Source organism: Scyliorhinus canicula, chromosome 9 (assembly GCF_902713615.1).
Source record: "Scyliorhinus canicula chromosome 9, sScyCan1.1, whole genome shotgun sequence".
Taxonomy (NCBI): domain Eukaryota; kingdom Metazoa; phylum Chordata; class Chondrichthyes; order Carcharhiniformes; family Scyliorhinidae; genus Scyliorhinus; species Scyliorhinus canicula.
In genome coordinates this window covers 96,678,737-96,699,484 of record NC_052154.1, presented here as the reverse complement: position 1 = coordinate 96,699,484, position 20,748 = coordinate 96,678,737, and the positions used below count along the sequence as shown (strand labels likewise).

General features: G+C 47.4%; 1 protein-coding gene across 2 annotated transcripts in view; it reads right to left on the bottom strand.

Annotated features, from left to right (window-relative positions):
* The window catches only part of LOC119971560 (prostatic acid phosphatase-like), a 107,632-nt gene that overhangs the window by 29,962 nt on the left and 56,922 nt on the right, over nucleotides 1-20,748 (bottom strand). For both annotated transcript variants that reach the window (XM_038807252.1, XM_038807250.1), the window contains exon 8: nucleotides 3,279-3,364. In XM_038807252.1, the coding sequence (XP_038663180.1) occupies nucleotides 3,279-3,364 (86 nt within the window). The remainder of the gene's footprint in view (nucleotides 1-3,278; nucleotides 3,365-20,748) is intronic.

Sequence of the window (20,748 nt, the reverse complement as noted above, 5' to 3'; positions counted from 1 at the left end):
CAATTGCGCTCAGGGCAGCAAAAAATTGGAGGGGGATCCGAAGGGGAGGCAGAGAGCACAGAGTCTCACTCTATGCAGACGATCTGCTCCTCTACATCTCGGACCCACAAAGCAGCATGGACGGAATCATCGCGCTCCTGAAAGAGTTTGGAGCCTTCTCGGGCTACAAACTCAACATGAGCAAAAGCGAGATCTTCCCAGTACACCCGCAAGGGGGGGGGGGGGGGGGGGGGGGGGGGGGGGGGCAGCACTAAAGGGGCTGCCGTTCAAACAAGCCCGACATAAATTCCGCTACCTGGGGATCCAAATAGCCCATGACTGGAAAGGGATCCACAAATGGAACCTCACCAGCCTGGCGGAGGAAGTAAAAAAGGACCTGCAAAGATGGAACACACTCCCACTCTCCCTCGCAGGAAGAGTCCAGACGATCAAAATGAACGTATTGCCCAGGTTCCTCTTCCTGTTTAGATCTATTCCGATCTACATCCCCAAGGCCTTCTTCATAGCGCTGGACAAACTTATCATGGCGTTCGTATGGGGGGGTAAAAATGCTAGGATCCCAAAGAAGGTCCTACAGAAAACAAAATCCAGGGGGGGGCTAGCCCTCCCGAATCTACAATTCTACCACTGGGCGGCAACAGCCGAGCGAGTAAGGGGATGGATCCAGGAGCCAGAAGCCGAGTGGGTGCGTGCGGAGGAGGCCTCCTGCATGGGGACCTCCCTCCGGGCCCTCGCCACGGCAGCACTCCCATCCCCACCCAAAAAACACTCCAGCAGCCCAGTGGTGACAGCCACCCTCCAATCCTGGAACCAACTGCGGCAGCAATTTGGCCTGAACAAAATGTCGGACAAGGCTCCCATCTGCAACAACCATAGGTTCAAACCAGCACTGACTGACGCCACCTTCAAAAGGTGGAGACAGGACGGGGGGACACTGACAGTCAGGGACCTATACACGGACGACAGGATCGCAACACTGGACAAACTGACAGAGAAATTTCAGCTACCTGGGGGGAACGAGCTACGGTACCTGCAGCTCAAAAACTTCCTACGAAAGGAGACAAGGACGTACCCACAACCGCCACGACAGACACTACTGGAATACCTACTGGACGCAAGTATCCTAGAGAAAGGGAACTGTAGTGACATGGCCGACTGGTAGATAGGGACGACACCGTACTGGACGCAACAAGAAGGAAATGGGAGGACGACCTGGGGATGGAGATAGGGTGGGGACTCTGGAGCGAAGCACTGCATAGGGTCAACTCCACCTCCACGTGCGCAAGGCTCAGCCTGACGCAACTAAAAGTGGTACATAGAGCCCACTTTACGAGAAACCGTATGAGTAGGTTCTTCCCGGAGGTGGAGGACAGATGTGAGCGGTGCCAAAGAGGCCCGGCCAACCACGCCCACATGTTCTGGTCTTGCCCCAGACTTGTGGAGTACTGGACAGCCTTCTTCAAGGCTATGTCCAAAGTGGTGGGGGTGAGGGTGGAGCCATGCCCGATAGTGGCGGTCTTCGGGGTTTCAGACCAGCCAGATCTATTCCTGGGGAGGAGGGCGGACGCCCTTGCCTTTGCCTCCCTGATCGCCCGCCGTAGAATCCTGTTTGGCTGGCGGTCAACAGCACCGCCCAGAGCTGCAGACTGGCTGTCCGACCTCTCGGATTCTCTCCAAATGGAGAAAATCAAATTCGCCATCCGAGGGTCGGACGACGGCTTCCACAGAACGTGGGAGCCATTCATGCAATTGTTCCGGGACCTGTTTGTGGCCAACGTACAAGAGGAAGAATAGTCGGGGGAAGGTAGCCGGCGGGGAGGGGGGGGGGGGGGCTACGGGCTCGTTACGGGGGTTTGATGGCTAGCTAAGGCCCAAAACCAAACTAAATAAATGCCAATAAACATGTTGGGGAATGTAAAATATGTATGCCGGCAAAGAGGGGGAGGCCACAGTTATTACTACGAAGATGCTCACCTGTAAATATATATGTTAATTTTTGCGTGTTTTTTTTCTCTCTCTCTAACAATTTGTAATTTGTTCAATATAAAACATGAAAACTGAATAAAAAACATTTATAAAAAAAATTTGGATAAATGTGAGGTGATACATTTTGGTAGATCAAATCAGGGTAGGATCTACTCAGTTAATGATAGGGAGTTGGGGAGAGGTACAGAACAAAGAGATCACGGGGTACAGGTTCATAGCTCCTTGAAGGTGGAGTCACAGCTGGACAGGATGGTGAAGAAGGCATTCAGCAGGCTAGGTTTTATTGGTCAGAATATTGAATGCAGGAGTTGGGATGTCTTGTTGAAGTTGTACAAGACATTAGTAAGACCACACATGGAATACACATGCCCTCATTTACTTTCTTGGTTACCTCTACAAAAAAACTCAGTCAAATTTGTGAGACACGACTTTCCCCTTACAAAGCCATGCTGACTGTCCCTAATTAGTCCTTGCCTGTCTAAATTCTGTTCTGGTGACCCTATCATAAAAAGGATATTATTAAACTAGAAGTGCAGAAGAGATTTACGAGGATGCTACCAGGGCTTGATGGTCTGAGTTGTAAGGAGAGGCTGGGACTTTTTTTCCCCTGGAGCGTAGGAGGCTGAGGGGTGATCTTATAGAGGTCTATAAAATAATGAGGGGCCTAGATAAGGTAGATAGTGAACATCTTTTCCCAAAGGTAGAGGAGTCTAGAACTGGAGGGCGTAGGATTAAGGTGAGAGATACAAAAGAGACAAGATGGAAATATTTTCACAGAGGATGGTGAGAATCTGGAACGAGCTGCCAGAGGAAGTGGTAGAGGCGGGTACAATTTTTTTCCTTTAAAAAACAGTGAGACAGTTATGAAATGAAAATCGCTTATTGTCACAAATAGGCTTCAAATGAAGTTACTGTGAAAAACCCCTAGTCGCCACATTCCGGCGCCTGTTCAGGGAGGCTGGTACGGGAATTGAAGCCGAGTGCTGTTGGCTTGCCTTGGTCTGCTATCAAAGCCAGCGATTTAGCCCCGCGCTAAACCAGCCGTTACATAGGTAGGATGGGTATAGAGGGATATGGGCCATGCGGACGAGTGGGACTAGCTTAGTGATAGAAACTAGGTAGCATGGACAAGCTGGGCTGAAGGGCCTGATTCCATGCTGTAAACATCTATGGCTCTCGGACCCTACATAATCTTTTGTATTTAACACTGCTATGTTGTATTTAGTTATATTGATTGTTTGCATTGAATACTATCGATCATCTATCTTCATTTTTTCCGACTGATGACTCACCGCTGAGTACATGATGAATTTGTGAGTGGAATTGGTTCCGTTTATTACTTGGGCAATGTTCTCGAGGATTTGTTTGAGGAGCACACCTGCAACAAGAACAAATCTTTAGACACAGAATAAAGGAACTGAGGTAAACACAAGAGTTCACACCTGCACAATAACAATGGAGACTGACCCACATGCAGATATGGAGTTACAACGGTCCGATTACAATTGTATTTTACCATTCAAATCAGAGGCAGAAATTGTGAAACCCGAGTCTCCCAGACACTGGTCAGTGTGAGGACAGTTACTGTGAAATCTGACCCTCCCAGAGACTGGTGTCATGTGAGAGTACCTTTAAGAAATGGATGTTTAAGCAATGTACATTTAAGAAATGGAGCAGTTGGGCAGCACGGTGGCCTAGTGGTTAGCACAGCTGCCTCACGGCGCTGAGGTCCCAGGTTCGAATCCAGGCTCTGGGTCACTGTCTGTGTGGCGTTTGCACATTCTCCCCGTGTTTGCGTGGGTTTCGCCCCCACAACCCAAAAAAACGTGCAGAGTAGGTGGATTGGCTACGCTAAATTGCCCCTTAATTGGAAAAATAATTGGGTAATCTAAATTTTTTTTTAAAAATGGAGCAGCTCATATTACTGAAGTGATGTCAGAGGGTGGGGGGAGCTGAGCTGAGCTCACTTCTGCTTTTGGTTTCAGGTTTGAGGAGAAAGCTGGGAGTGTTTGTATGTTTTGCAAAAAGCTGCAAGAAGAAAACACAGAACTGGTCTGTTGATGTCTGAAAATCCAAAGACTATAAAATATATTGAATATAACCTCATGTCTGTTGTTAAAGGTGAAGTCTTTTGGAGGTTTGAAGGAACATTTTGAGGGATTATTTAGTGTTGTATTATTTTTGGCGTTATCTTTGAAGTAAGGGGGGTTAAGTGATCCAATGTTTATTTAAAAGGTTAAGTTGAATTCATGGAATAAACATTGTTTTGTGTTTAAAAACCCACGTGTCCATAATTGTAATACCACACCTGTAGAACAAGCCGTGTGCTTCAAAAGCAACAATGCTTTAAAGGGGGAGGTTGGTTGAACTCCATGACACATTTCGGGGTTCGGAGTTATAACGGTCAGATTACAATTGTATTTTACCATTCAAATCAGAGGCAGAAATTGGGAAACCCGACACTCCCAGAGACTGGTCAGTGTGGGGACAGTTACTGTGAAACCCGAGTCTCCCAGAGACTGGTCAGTGTGGGACAGTTACTGTGAAACCAGAGTCTTCCAGAGACTGGTCAGTGTGGGACAGTTACTGTGAAACCCGACCCTCCCAGAGACTGGTCAGTGTGGGACAGTTACTGTGAAACCCGACCCTCCCAGAGACTGGTCAGTGTGGGACAGTTACTGTGAAACCGGAGACTGGTCGGTGTGGGGACAGTTACTGTGAAACCCGACCGTCCCTTGGAAGTGCATGGTAAAATAAGACTGAGTCAGCATGGCTTTGTCAAGGGGAGGTCATGTCTGACAAATCCGTTAGAGTTCTTTGAGGAAGTAACAAGGAGGTTAGACAAAGGAGAACCAGTGGACGTGATTCATTTATAGTTCCTGAAGTCCTTTGACAAGGTCCTGCATAGGAGTTTGTTAAATAAGTGACGAGCCCATGGTGTTAAGGGCACGATCCTGGCATGGATGGAGAATTGGCTGACTGGCAGAAGGCAGAGAGTGGGGATAAAGGGGTCTTTTTCAAGATGACAGCCGGTGACTAGTGGTGTGCCTCAGGGGTCTGTGCAGTGACTATAATTTTTCACAATATACATTAATGATCTGGAAGAAGGCACTGTTGCTAAGTTTGAGAGGGGCAGGTAGTATTGAGGGAGCAAGAGGGCTGTAGAAGGGATTGGACAGGCTATGGGAGTGGGCAAAGAAGTGGCAGATGGAATACAATCTGGAAAAGTGAGGTTATGCACTTCGGAAGGAGAAATGGAGGCATAGACTATTTTCTAAATTGGGAGATTCTTAGGAAATCAGATGCACAAAGGGACTTGGGAGTCCTTGTTCATGATTCTCTTACGGTTAATGTGCAGGTTCAATCGGCAGTTAGAAAGGCAAATGCAATGTTAGCATTTATGTTGAGAGGGCGAGAATACAGCAGGTATGTACTTCTGAGGCTGTATAAGGCTTTGGTCACACCCTATTTGGGGTATTGCAAGTAGTTTTGGACCCCGTATCTAAGGAAGGATGTGGGCTGGCCTTGGAAAGAGGAGGTTCACAAGAATGATCCCTGGAATGAAGAGCTTGTCGTATGAGGAACACTTGAGGACTCTGGGTCTGTACTTGTTGGAGTTTAGAAGGATGAGGGAGGACCTTATTGAAACTTACAGGAAACTTTGAGGCCCGGAGAGAATGGATATGGAGAGGACATTTCCACTTGTAGGAGAAACTGGAGGCAGATAGGAGAAACTGGAGGCAGAGGACAGACTAAAGGGACGATCCTTTAAAACAGAGATGAGGAGGAATGTTTTCAGCCAGAGGATGGTGAATCTGTTGGAACTCTTTGCTGCAGAAGGCTGTGAGGCCAATTCACTGAGTATTTTTAAGTCAGATATAGATAGGTTCCTGATTATTAAGGGGATTAGGGGTATGGGGATAAGAAAAATACCAGCCATGATTGAATGGCAGAGCAAACTTGTTGGGCCGAGTGGCCTAATTCTGCTCCTATGTCTTATGGTGTCCCAGAGACTGGTCAGTGTGGGACAGTTACTGTGAAACCAGAATCTCCCAGAGACTGGTCAGTGTGGGGACAGTTACTGTGAAACCAGAATCTCCCAGAGACTGGTCAGTGTGGGGACAGTTACTGTGAAACCTGACCCTCCCAGAGACTGGTCAGTGTGGGGACAGTTACTGTGAAACCAGAATCTCCCAGAGACTGGTCAGTGTGGGACAGTTACTGTGAAACCTGACCCTCCCAGAGACTGGTCAGTGTGGGACAGTTACTGTGAAACCAGAATCTCCCAGAGACTGGTCAGTGTGGGGACAGTTACTGTGAAACCAGAATCTCCCAGAGACTGGTCAGTGTGGGACACTTACTGTGAAAGCCGACCCTCCCAGAGACTGGTCAGTGTGGGACAGTTACTGTGAAACCAGAATCTCCCAGAGACTGGTCAGTGTGGGACAGTTACTGTGAAACCAGAATCTCCCAGAGACTGGTCAGTGTGGGACAGTTACTGTGAAACCAGAATCTCCCAGAGACTGGTCAGTGTGGGACAGTTACTGTGAAACCAGAATCTCCCAGAGACTGGTCAGTGTGGGACAGTTACTGTGAAACCAGAATCTCCCAGAGACTGGTCAGTGTGGGGACAGTTACTGTGAAACCTGACCCTCCCAGAGACTGGTCAGTGTGGGGACAGTTACTGTGAAACCTGACCCTCCCAGAGACTGGTCAGTGTGGGGACAGTTACTGTGAAACCAGAATCTCCCAGAGACTGGTCAGTGTGGGACAGTTACTGTGAAACCAGAATCTCCCAGAGACTGGTCAGTGTGGGGACAGTTACTGTGAAACCTGACCCTCCCAGAGACTGGTCAGTGTGGGACAGTTACTGTGAAACCAGAATCTCCCAGAGACTGGTCAGTGTGGGACAGTTACTGTGAAACCCGACCCTCCCAGAGACTGGTCAGTGTGGGGACAGTTACTGTGAAACCTGACCCTCCCAGAGACTGGTCAGTGTGGGACAGTTACTGTGAAACCCGACCCTCCCAGAGACTGGTCAGTGTGGGGACAGTTACTGTGAAACCCGACCCTCCCAGAGACTGGTCAGTGTGGGACAGTTACTGTGAAACCAGAATCTCCCAGAGACTGGTCAGTGTGGGGACAGTTACTGTGAAACCCGACCCTCCCAGAGACTGGTCAGTGTGGGGACAGTTACTGTGAAACCCGAGTCTCCCAGAGACTGGTCAGTGTGGGGACAGTTACTGTGAAACCAGAGTCCCAGAGACATAGTACATAGAACATACAGTGAGAAGGAGGCCATTTGACCCATCGAGACTACACCGACCCATTTAAGCCCTCACTTCCACCCTATCCCCATAACCCACTAACCGCATGTAACCTTTTAGGACACTAAGGACAATTTAACATGGCCAATCCACCTGACCTTGCACGTCTTTGGACTGTGGGAGGAAACCGGAGCACCCGTAGGAAACCCACGCAGACACAGGGAGAACGTGCAGACTCCGCACAGACAGTGACCCAGCGGGGAATCGAACCTGGGACCCTGGCGCTGTGAAGCCACAGTGCTAGTCACGTGTGCTACCGTGCTGGTCAGTGTGTGGACTGGGGGAACCATCCATAACAGTTGACCACCCTGATAGAAATTAGTTTTCTAGTTAGCTATAGATGATAAAGGTAAAACGCATATTAAGCATTATTTGAGTGCAACAATAGCTGGGGACACATTAAGGGCTAATACCTTCATATACTTCAGTTTTCTTTCATTAAACCTGTATTATTCCTTGTATCTGAATAAAGCTTGTGGTCTTACAGTTGAAGGAGATGCTTTATTGTGTGAGTTTGTTCTCTCTCCAGCGCTTATACTATGTTACATCCGAGCTGCCTGTGTCCTGATCACCAGCAGCCGTTCCTGTAAAGAGTGCCTCTGACTTCCTGTCTGTACATTATATACATTTCTGGTGCTCCCTCTAGTGGTGACTTAATTGTAGTGTATTTACATTAAACCCTTGTGTATATACTGTGACGCATATCGCTACATCCCCCTTTTTTATTTTTACATATTTTCTGTACTTTTGAAAGACAATTGTGCAAAACAAGTAGATAAATGATGATGTGTACAAGTTGTGATGATATTGATAATTATACAAAGCCAATTAATACTTATGAGTCCAATAGAATAGAATTTACAGTGCAGAAGGAGGCCATTCGGCCCATCGAATCTGCACCGGCTCTTGGAAAGAGAACCCTACCCAAGCCCACACCCCCACCCTAGCCCCATAACCCAGTAGCCCCACCCAATACTAAGGGCAATTTTGGACACCAAGGGCAATTTAGCATGGCCAATCCACCTAACATGCACATGGGCTGTTTAGCTCACAGGGCTAATCGCTGGCTTTGAAAGCAGACCAAGGCAAGCCAGCAGCACGGTTCGATTCCCGTAAGAGCCTCCCCGAACAGGCGCTGGAATGTGGCGACTAGGGGCTTTTCACAGTAACTTCATTTGAAGCCTACTCGTGACAATAAGCGATTTTCATTTTCATTTTTTTTCATTTCATTTCATTTCATTTTCATTTTTCATCTTTGGACTGTGGGAGGAAACCGGAGCACCCGGAGGAAACCCACACAGACACGGGGAGAAGGTGCAGACTCCGCACAGACAGTGACCCAAGCCAGGAATCGAACCTGGGACCCTGGAGCTGTGAAGCAATTGTGCTAACCACCATGCTACCGTGCTGCCCCTAATCTTAATTTAAAAAATTCTGAGTCCAACCTAATGAATTTATTTGGTTGAATTTTTTTTTCTTCTTCTTTGGTTGAGGCGCTGATGTGGATATTGTAATTTCTTTGTGAATGCTGTCAGTGTGCTTGTATTTATGTAACCAACAAGTCATCACAAGGTGTTCGAATGGTCAAACCACTGATGTTGACTGACGTGGAATTTTTTCTGTGCTTGTGGTATTGATTTAGTGTGTCATCTGCCTGGAAAGCTGGTGTGCTTGTTTGTTCTGGAGCAAATGTGAATTCGGGAGATCCGTTGTCATGCCATGGTATGTTTGTACCCTTGGCATTGTTTTGGAGTGCGCTGTTGCATTGTTCTTCATGTGCAGAGTTGTACGATATTGTACAGGTCGTTGTTTCATTGTTGGTTTTTCGGTTTCTGGCTTTGTTGTTTTCGTTGTCGTCCTTATTGTTTTTGTCATGCTTGCTGTTTCTATTTTTGTTGTTGTTCTGGTTGTTTTCGTCGTGCTCACTGTTGCTGTTCTCTTTGTGATGCTTCTTGTTGTTGTGCTTGTAGTTTTTGTTGTTATTCTTGTTGTGCTTCATGTTGCTGCTATTGTTGTTCTTGTTTCTGTTGTGCTTCTTGTGATTTTTGTTGTTCTTGTTGGGCTCAATGACTGTTCCATGTAGATAATTTGAGTCATTTTCCAAGTTATTAGCGTCAGTTTCCTTTATGGTACCCGATGCTTCACTGAGCGTTTCTTCTTGAGGATTATGAGAATGATCTGATGTTGCATTGATCTTGGTGACATCAGTCAATTAGAACATAGAAAAATACAGTAAGAAGTCTTACAACACCAGGTTAAAGTCTAACAGGTTTGATTCAAACACGAGCTTTTGGAGCGCAGCTCCTTCCTCAGGTGAATGGCGAGGTATGTTCCAGAAACATTTATATAGACAAAGTCAGAGATGCTGGACAATGCTTGGAATGCAGGCATTTGCAGGTAATCAAATCATTACAGATCCAGGGAGAGGGATAATCACAGGTTAAAGAGGTATAAATTGTCTCAAGCCCGAACAGTTGGTAGGGTTTTGCAAGTCCAGGCCTGATGGTCGGGGGTGGATGTAATGCGACATGAATCCAAGATCCCTGTTGAGGCCGCACTCATGCGTGCGGAACTTAGCTATAAGCTTTTGCTCGGCAATTCTGCGTTGTCGCGTGTCCTGAAGACTGCCTTGGAGAACGCTTACCCGGAGATCAGAGGCTGAATGCCCTTGACAGCTGGAGCGTTCCCCGACTGGAAGGGAACATTCCTGCCTGGTGATTGTTGCACGATGCCCGTTCATTCGTTGTCGCAGTGTCTGCATGGTCTCGCCAATGTACCACACTTCGCGACATCCTTTCCTGCAGCGTAAGAGGTAGACTACATTGGTTGAGTCGCACGAGTATGTGCCGCGTACCTGGTGGGTGGTGTTACCACGTGTAATGGTGGTATCCGAGTCGATGATCTGGCATGTCTTGCAGAGATTGCCGTGGCAATTTGCTGCAAACAATGGTTTGTTTGAGGTTGCGCGGTTGTTTGAAGGCCAGTAGTGGGAGTGTGGAGATGACCTTGGCAAGATGTTCATCTTCATTTTTTCAATTGCGTTTGTGCATGCGCAGAACGATCCGAGTCCAAAATGGCTGCTTTCAACTGCGCATGCGCGGCTGCGGTTTCCTGCGCGGCTGCGGTTTCCTGCGCATGCGCAGACCCAGATTTGCGTTGTTTGTTCCCCGGGCAGTTAAAAATGTGCTCAGATGCCATTTCAACTTCTTCAGACCTGTGGAGAAGAACTTTATCTGTGTTTTTTCTCGTTAAAAACTTGAAGTTATTTGTTTCTTGCAATTTACACTTTTCAATCTATTTCCAGCATTAAACCTTTCTGTTCTGGTAATGATTGTTTGAGTTTTGCATCACTCATTCCCTGTGCAATTTGTCCTCCAAGCATTGAATGTCTTAAAGCAGCACTGTTACTGGCATTTCAGTGATCTTCAGATTTTTTGAATATTACTTCAAATTTGGTGTTGCCTTCACCTTTCAAATATTTAAAGCAGTTATAGATTTCTCTAGTTTCATGTCCTGCCAGCAGCAGTGCTATTTTCATTCCTCGGAGGCCGTGCTCAAATCATTAGCTACGATATACAATTCGAACATTTGTTTAAAACATTTCCATCTATAACTTAAATTACAGGTTGTTTTCATCTGCAGTGGAGTTCCAACGAGTTTCATTGAATCAGCGAAGTCTCCCCATGTCGAATGTCTGGTATGAAATTTCTTGTCATTTCGATCTTTCTTTGTCTGCATCGTGTGTAAACTTCTAGTAAGCGTTCTGAAACCGCCTGGTACCATGTGTTATTCCTTGTGACTGTGACCTGATTGGCTGAAAGTCAGACTGGGCTATGTTTGAATATCTGGAGTTACTGATTTAAATACTAGTTTTGATTTGAGTTAGAGTACCATTTTTAAGTTGATTTGAATTACTATTTTTTACATGTTTAAAATTTGACTTAAATAACTATATTGTGTTGATCTAAATTAATATTTTGAATTTGATTTAAATAACATTTTTAATTTCAATTAAATAACTATTTGTAATTTGTTGTCAGATCAAGAGGGATAAATACTCGGTTTTTTTAAAACTAATTAAATAGTACACGGGGATTGGATTTAATACGACACAAACATCTTTCTAAAGTTTAATTTCAAAGGTTTAATTTAAAGGAATAATTCATGGCAGGACAGCTCCAAGGTATGGTCTGCTCCTCTTGCTTCATGTGGCAGGCTGGGGACAGTTCCAGTCCCCAGGGTCAGCATGTGTGCAGGAAGTGTCTCCAGTTGCAGCTCCTGGAAGCTTGAGTTTCAGACCTGGAGCGGCGGCTGGAGACACTGTGGTGCATCCACGAGTCGGAAAGTATCGTTGGCAGCACGTATAGAGAGTTGGTCACACTGCAGGCTCAGACTCCACAGACCGGAAGGGAATGGGTGACCACCAGACAGAGCAAGAGAGCGAGGCAGGTAGTGCAGGAATCTCCTGAGGCCATTCCCCTGCAGAACACATATACCATTTTAGATACTGTTGAGGGGAATGGCCTCTCAGGGGAAAACAGCAACAGCCAAACTCGTGGCACCACAGTTGGTTCTTCTGCAGAGGGGCGGGTGATAAATGTGACAATGCAATCGTTATAAGGGATTCAATTGTAAGGGGAATAGACAGGCGTTTCTGTGGCCGCAAACAAGACCCCAGGATTGTATGTTGCCTCCCTGGTGCCAGGGATGTATCGGAGCAGATACAGGACATTCTGGAGGGGGAGGGTGAACAGTCAGTGGTCGTGGTACACATCGGTACAAAAGACATAGAACATAGAACATAGAACGATACAGCGCAGTACAGGCCCTTCGGCCCTCGATGTTGCACCGACATGGAAAAAAAAACTAAAGGCCATCTAACCTACACTATGCCCTTATCATCCATATGCTTATCCAATAAATTTTTAAATGCCCTCAATGTTGGCGAGTTCACTACTGTTGCAGGTAGGGCATTCCACGGCCTCACCACTCTTTGCGTAAAAAACCCACCTCTGACCTCTGTCCTATATCTATTACCCCTCAATTTAAGGCTATGTCCCCTCGTGCTAGCCACCTCCATCCGCGGGAGAAGGCTCTCGCTGTCCACCCTATCTAACCCTCTGATCATTTTGTATGCCTCTATTAAGTCACCTCTTAACCTTCTTCTCTCTAACGAAAACAACCTCAAGTCCATCAGCCTTTCCTCATAAGATTTTCCCTCCATACCAGGCAACATCCTGGTAAATCTCCTCTGCACCCGTTCCAAAGCTTCCACGTCCTTCCTATAATGAGGCGACCAGAACTGTACGCAATACTCCAAATGCGGCCGTACCAGAGTTTGGTACAGCTGCATCATGACCTCATGGCTCCGAAACTCAATCCCTCTACCAATAAAGGCCAACACACCATAGGCCTTCTTCACAACCCTATCAACCTGGGTGGCAACTTTCAGGGATCTATGTACATGGACACCGAGATCCCTCTGCTCATCCACACTACCAAGAATTTTACCATTAGCCAAATATTCCGCATTCCTGTTATTCTTTCCAAAGTGAATCACCTCACACTTCTCCACATTAAACTCCATTTGCCACCTCTCAGCCCAGCTCTGCAGCTTATCTATGTCCCTCTGTAACCTGCAACATCCTTCCGCACTGTCTACAACTCCACCGACTTTAGTGTCGTCTGCAAATTTACTCACCCATCCTTCTGCTAGACATCGGTTAAAAAAAGGGATGAGATCCTAAAAGCAGAATACAGGGACTAGGAAGGAAGTTAAGAAATCGGACCTCGAAAGTAGTGATCTCAGGATTACTACCGGTGCCATGTGCTAGTCAGAGTAGAAATGACAGGACATATAGGATGAATACGTGGCTGAAGGAATGGTGTCAGGGGGAGAATTTTAGATTCCTGGGGCATTGGGACTGGTTCTGGGGGAGGTGGGACCTGTACAAACTGGACGGGTTACACCTGAGCAGGACTGGAACTGATGTCCTATTTGCTACAGCGGTTGGGGAGCGTTTAAACGAATGTGGCAGGGGGATGGAAACCGATGCAGGAAGTCGGAGGTAGTAAAACAGGGACAGAAACAAAAGTCAGTAAGGGGGAAAAGTGTAAGGCAGAGAGGCCAGAGTCAAAAATCAAAAAGGGCGACAGTACAAGGTACAGTGACTTATGGGAGCTCAGTGCATAGCCCCAGTAATACTAAAAGGAATAAAATGGGAAGTAAAAACATAAATGGAAAGCGACACGGCAGGTTGTTACATGAAGATATGGGTTCAACGACTAGGAAAAATAGGAGAAAAGTTAAGAGGAAAGATAACTTACAAGAGGTTACTGATTATCATAGAATTTACAGTGCAGAAGGAGGCCATTCGGCCCATCGAGTCTGCACCGGCTCTTGGAAAGAGCACCCTAACCAAGGTCAACACCTCCACCCTATCCCCATAACCCAATAACCCCACCCAACACTAAGGGTGTTCCACGTTAGTGGGCCTCACGGTACCATGGTGATTAGCATCAATGCTTCACAGCTCCAGGGTCCCAGGTTCGATTCCCGGCTGGGTCACTGTCTGTGGAGTCTGCACGTCCTCCCTGTGTGTGCGTGGGTTTCCTCCGGGTGCTCCGGTTTCCTCCCACAGTCCAAAGATGTGCGGGTTAGGTGGATTGGCCATGCTAAATTGCCCGTAGTGTAAGGTTAATGGGGGGATTGTTGGGTTACGGGTATACGGGTTATGTGGGTTTAAGTAGGGTGATCATTGCTCGGCACAACATCGAGGGCCGAAGGGCCTGTTCTGTGCTGTACTGTTCTATGTTCTATGTAAGGGCAATTTTTGACACGAAGGGCAATTTATCATGGCCAATCCACCTAACCTGCACATTTTTGTGACTATGGGAGGAAACCGGAGCACCCGGAGGAAACCCACGCACACACGGGGAGGATGTGCAGACTCCGCACAGACAGTGACCCAAGCCGGAATCGAACCTGGGACCCTGGAGCTGTGAAGCGATTGTGCTATCCACAATGCTACCGTGCTGATCGAGGTGTTAAGATTCAAAACAGAGGTATAAAAGCCAACATAAGTGTACTTTACCTGAATGCTCGTAGTATTTGGAATAAGATAAATCAGTTGATGCCACAAATCATCGTGAATGACTATGATTTAGTGGCCATTACTGAAAAATGGTTAAAGGATGGTCACGACTGGGAGTTAAATATCCAAGAGTATCAAACTATTCAGAAGGACAGAGTGGATGGTAAGGGTATTTAAGAATGACATCCGGGCAATAGTAAGGGATGACATCGGTGCTATGGAGAATAAGGTTGTATCAATTTGGGTGGAAATCATGAATAGTAAGGCAAAAACGTCACTGATAGGAGTAGTCTAATAGTAACATTATGGTGGGGCAGGCAATAAACAAAGAAATAGCTGATGCACGTAGAAATGGTACAGCAGTTATCATGGGGGATTTTAATCTACATGTTGATTGGTTTAACCAGGTCGGTCAAGGCAGCCTTGATGAGTTTAGAGAACGAATCCGCGATAGTTTCCTAGAACAGTATGTAATGGAACCTACGAGGGAACAAGTGGTCCTAGATCTGGTCCTGTGTAATGAGACAGGATTGATCAATAATCTCATACTTAGGGATCCTCTCGGAAGAAGCAATCACAATATGGTGGAATTTAAAATACAGATGGAGGGTGAGAAGTTAAAATCAAACACCAGTGTTTTGTGCTTAAACAAAGGAGATTACAATGGGATGAGAGAAGAGCTAGCTAAGGTAGACTGGGAGCAAAGACTTTATGGGACAGTTGAGGAACAGTGGAGAACCTTCCAAGCGATTTTTCACAGTGCTCAACAAACGTTTATACCAACAAAAAGGAAGGACGGTAGAAAGAGGGAAAATCGACCGTGGGTATCTAAGGAAATAAGGGAGAGTATCAAATTGAAGGAAAAAGCATACAAAGTGGCAAAGGTTAGTGGGAGACTAGAGGACTGGGAAATCTTTAGGGGACAACAGAAAGCTACTAAAAAAGCTATAAAGAAGAGTAAGATAGGTCAGTGTTTTTCAAACTTTTTTTCCTGGGGACCCACTTTTACCAACTTCGCGACCCACGCCGGCCGCCCTGCGCGACCCACCATTTTCTTTTACCTTGTTTTTTGCTGACAAAAATAGAGGAAATGGTTTTGGGTCCCTTTGGCCCACCGAACTTGTAAAAAAAAAAAGGCTCCGACCATATTAAAAAACTGCGGCCACGCTGCGCATGCGTGCCCGATCATTGATGCGCATGCGCAGTGCAGCCGAATTTTGTTTTTATCTGTTCCTGGCCATTTTGAAGGCCGCTTGCAGCCAGCATTATTAAAAGCCAGCTGTTTCTGCCGTGGATTTGCGCGATCTGGAGCACCGCGACGGACGGCTCCGCGACCCTCCCGACACCCGCACGTGACCCACCCGCAGGTCGCGTCCCTGAGTTTGACAATGCGTGAGATAGATTATGAGAATAAACTTGCTCAGAATATAAAAACAGATGGTAAAAGTTTCCACAAATATATAAAAAAAAAGAGCGGCTCAGGTAAATATTGGTCCTTTAGAGGATGAGAAGGGAAATTTAATCATGGGAGAAGAGGAAATGGTTGAGGAACTGAACAGGTTTTTTGGGTCGGTCTTCACAGTGGAAGACAAAAATAACATGCCAGTGAATGATGGAAATGAGGCTATGACAGATGAGGACCTTGAGATGATTGTTATTACTAAGGAGGTAGTGATGGGCAAGCTAATGGGGCTAAAGGTAGACAAGTCTCCTGGCCCTGATGGAATGCATCCCAGAGTGCTAAAAGAGATGGCTAGGGAATTTGCAAATGCACTAGTGATAATTTACTAAAATTCACTAGGTGCTCCTGGCAGATTGGAAATTAGTAAACGTGACACCACTGTTTAAAAAAAGGTGGTCAGCAGAAAGCGGGTAATTATAGGCCAGTGAGCTTACCTTCGGTAGTAGGGAAGATGCTGGAATCTATCATCAAGGAAGAAATAGCGAGGCATCTGGATGGAAATTGTCCCATTGGGCAGACGCAGCATGGGTTCATAAAGGGCAGGTCATGCCGAACTAAATTTAGTGGAATCTTTTGAGGACATTACCAGTGCGGTAATGTGGTATATCTGGATTTCTAGAAAGCTTTTAACAAGGTGCCACACGACTTCCGGTGGTGGCTATGAGGGAGTAGGTCGCACATTTGGTGGCTCCCATCTCGGTCGGACTTTTGGACCTTTTCCCCCAACTTTTTTGTGCTTTTGAGCACGGAAATGGAAAGCAATAGTACTCGGGCACAGAACCGATACAGAATTGTATGTACCTAAGAAGCCGGAGGGACAGTAAACAGCAGAAGAAGTGGTCGAGTAAGGGCACAGTGGAGGCTGTGAGAGGGACCAGCATGGCTGGCGTTCAGAGCAAAGCGCCGACAGCCCAGCCCACAATGGAGCAGCTGCTGCAGCCTATGCAAGAAGGATTTCTGGCTCTGACACGTGACAACTTGGAACCACTACAGAAGTCGATTGACCAGATGGAAAAAAGGCTAGACGATCAGGCTGAGAAGCTCCAGCAGTTAAAGAAGTCAGTGGAGGAGCAGGCTGACTTTCAAACAGTGGTGGATGTGGAGATTCGGAGGCTGAGGGACCAGCAAAAAGTGCTTCTGGAAAGCTGGAGGACCTGGACAACAGATCTCACTGGCAAAACGTGAGAATCGTGGGCCTCCCGGAGGGGGCAGAGGGGTGGGACGCTGCCGCGTATGTGGAGGGTATGTTTCAGAAGTTGCTGGACAACGAGGTGTTCCCTCGCCCGCCGGTGGTGGATGGGCACACAGAGTGCAGGTGAGGCAGCCGCGAGCGATGGCGGTACGCTTTCACAGGTACCTGGACAAGGAACGGGTGCTGCAATGGGCAAAGAGCACACAAAGCTGCACTTGGGACAATACCACCCTGTGTGTGTACCAAGATTTGAGCGCTGAGGTGGCCAGGAAGAGGGAAGGCTACAGGCAGGTGAAGGAGAAACTGTATAGAAACAAGCTGAAATTCAGGCTGCTTTATCCGGCGCGACTGTGGGTTACATATAAGGGTCAGCACCACTATTCTGAGGAACCCGAAGAGGCGATGGATTTCGTTAAGAAGCAAGGGCTGGCCCTGAACTGAGGGCGTTCGGACTCATGTTAGAGCTTTTAAGTAAATGTGGTGTCTCTCCCGTTTTGAAAATTGCCTGCATGTTTGGGTCCGTTTTTGTCGTCTCTTTGCGTGCTTTTTACGTGGTTTACCGGAATGTTTCCTTTTGGGCTCTTTGATTAGTTAGAGCTTGGCTGGGGGCAAAATAATAAATAAAACAGTTAAAAGGGATTCTTCAGGGGAACTTTGTGCAATCTTTTCTGTGTCTGGATGAGAAGGACTGTTACTTCTGATCTCTTTCTTTTTTTTTGTCTTGTTTAACTTGAATTGTGCTATTGTGGGGGTTGTTTATGACTTGTATAGAATGTTTGCTTAAGTAGGGCTGATCTGGGAAGTGCTATGGATGGGACGGGGGAGTGGTGACTGGGAACAATGGGTGGAAGACACGCTGGCGCCGAGGCTGGGAGCCCCAGGTTAGCTGAGTGGGGCTAGTCAATGGAAGTCGATGTGTGTGTGTGTGTGTGTGTGGGGGGGGGGGGGGGGGGGGGGGGTGCATATAGTTAGACTAGAGTAGGGGTTAGATGATAGGATGGTGTTGTGGGGGGGGGGGGGCAGGAAAGAGAGTAGTGCCCCGCAACCAGGATGATCACCTGGAATGTCAGAGGGTTAAACGGGCCAGCGTGTGTTTGCACATCTGCGGGTTCTGAAGGCAGACATAGTCATGCTGCAGGAGACACACCTGAAAGTGGCAGACCAGGTTAGGTTAAGGAAGGGCTGGGTCAGTCACTCATTCGGGGCTTGATTCTAAGACGAGGGGGGTTGAGATCCTGATTAATAAAAAGGGTACAATTTGAGGCGGAGGGCACAGTCATGGATTGGGGTGGCAGGTTCGTTATGGTGAGGGGTAAGCTCGAAGGGGTGAGAGTAGTCCTGGTCAGTGTGTATGCCCCTAATTGGGACGATGTGGATTTTATTAGGAGGATGCTAGCGAAGATCCACGACTTGGACTCGCGTAAGCTGATCATGGGCGGGGACTTTAATACAGTCCTGGACCCGAGCCTGGACCGGTCACATTCAAGAACGGGCAGGTTGACAGCGCTGGCAAAGGAACTGAGAGGGTTCATGGAGCAAATGGGGGGAGCAGATCCGTGGAGATTCAGCCGGCCGACGGCGAGGGAGTTCCCGAACTCGTCCCACATCCACAAGGTGCATTCCCAAATTGACTACTTTGCTGTGAGTAGGGACCTGCTGGCCGGAATGGTGAGGGCAGAATACTCGGCAATTGCCATATTGGACCATGCTCCGCACTGGGTAGACCTGCAGTTTTGTAAGAACAGGTTTCAGCGGCCACCATGGAGGCTGGAAGTTGGACTACTCGCAGACGAGGCGGTGTCCGAGAGGCTGAGGAAACGCATGCAGAATTACCTGCAGGTGAACGATACTGGAGAAGTCTCGGCAGCAGTGCTCTGGGAGGCACTGAAGGCAGTGGTGAGAGGGGAGCCGATTTCAATCCAGGTGTACAGGGACAGGACAGACAGGGCAGAGACGGACCGACTGATTAAGGAAATTCTACGGACGGACAGGAGTTACGCGGAATCCCTGAGGCCAGAGTTACTCAGGAAACGACAGAGGCTGCAGGCCGAATTTGGGGTGCTGACTACAGGCAAGGCTGTAGAGCAGCTTAGAAAGGTAAAAGGCGCGATTTATGAGCATGGAGAGAAGGCCAGCAGAATGCTTGCGCAACAACTAAAGAAGAGGGAAGTGGCTAGGGAAATAGGGAGGGTAGTGGATGGGGAGGGTAATCTAGTGGGTGATCCGGCATGGCTGAACAAGGTCTTTAGGAACTTCTATAGGAAGTTGTACACTTCAGAACCCCCTGGGGGACCGGAGGGAATGAGGCGATTCCTGAACGGACTAACCTTCCCAAGAGCGGGAAGGAGGTTGGTGGACGGGCTGGGGGCCCTGGTCAGGATCGAAGAGGTATTGGGGGGGCCTAAAGGTCATGCAGTCGGGTAAAGCCCCGGGGAGGACGGGTATACGGTGGAGTTTTACAAAAAATTTGCAGGGATAGTGGGGCCGGTGTTGGTCAGGGTCTTTAACGAGGCAAGAGACAGAGGGAGTTTACCCCCGACGATGTCGCAGGCCACTATCTCGCTTATTCTGAAACGGGATAAGGACCGGAGGCTTGTGGGTCATACAGGCTGATCTCTTTGATCAACGTAGACGCCAAGTTACTGGCCAAGATCTTTGGCAACCAGAATTGAGGACAGTGTACCAGATGTAATTGAGGACCACCAAACCGGGTTTGTAATGGGGAGGCAGCTGGTGGCCAACTAAGACAAGGTGCCGACAAAAGGTTGCTGCATAAGATAAAGATGAATGGCATTAAGGGTAAAGTAGTAGCATGGATAGAGGATTGGTTAATTAATAGAAAGCAAAGAGTGGGGATTAATTGGTGTTTCTCTAGTTGGCAATCAGTAGCTAGTGGTGTCCCTCAGGGATCAGTGTTGGACCCACAATTAATCTATGGAATTCCTTGCCCAGTGAAGCAGTCGAGGCTCCTTCATTAAATGTTTTTGAGATAAAGATAGATAGTTTTTTGAAGAATAAAGGGATTAAGGATTATGGTGTTCGGACCGGAAAGGGAAGCTGAGTCCACAAAAGATCAGCTATGATCTCACTGAATGGCGGAGCAGGCTCGAGGGGACAGATGGCCTACTCCTGCTCATAAGATGTTCTTATGTAATGACGGTTTATTGTCAATACAAAGAGCACTATAAATCAATGTCTTCATTCTCAGCAATCCGATCACCCCAAAAAAAAAAAGGCTGCAAAAGCCCACACTTTGCACTGTGATAGAACATACAGTGCAGAAGGAGGCCATTCGGACCCACTTAAGCCCTCACTTCCACCTGATCCCCGTAACCCAATAACACCTCCTAACTTTATTTTTGGTCACTGAGGGCAATTTATCATGGCCAATCCACCTAACCTGCACATCTTTGGACTGATGTGGAGATGCCGGCGTTGGACTGGGGTGAGCACAGTAAGAAATCCTACAACACCAGGTTAAAGTCCAACATGTTTCTTTTAAACACTAGCTTTCGGAGCACTGCTCCTTCCTCAGGTGAATGTTTTGCTTGCATCTTTGTAGAAACTTAATGTCAGTGTCTATATGTGCGATCTTCCTGGAGATCCTCTCCACTTTTGAGCCGGCAGTTTGCAGTGTCGATGGTAGCCATGACGTGGAGATGCCGGCGTTGGACTGCGATGAGCACA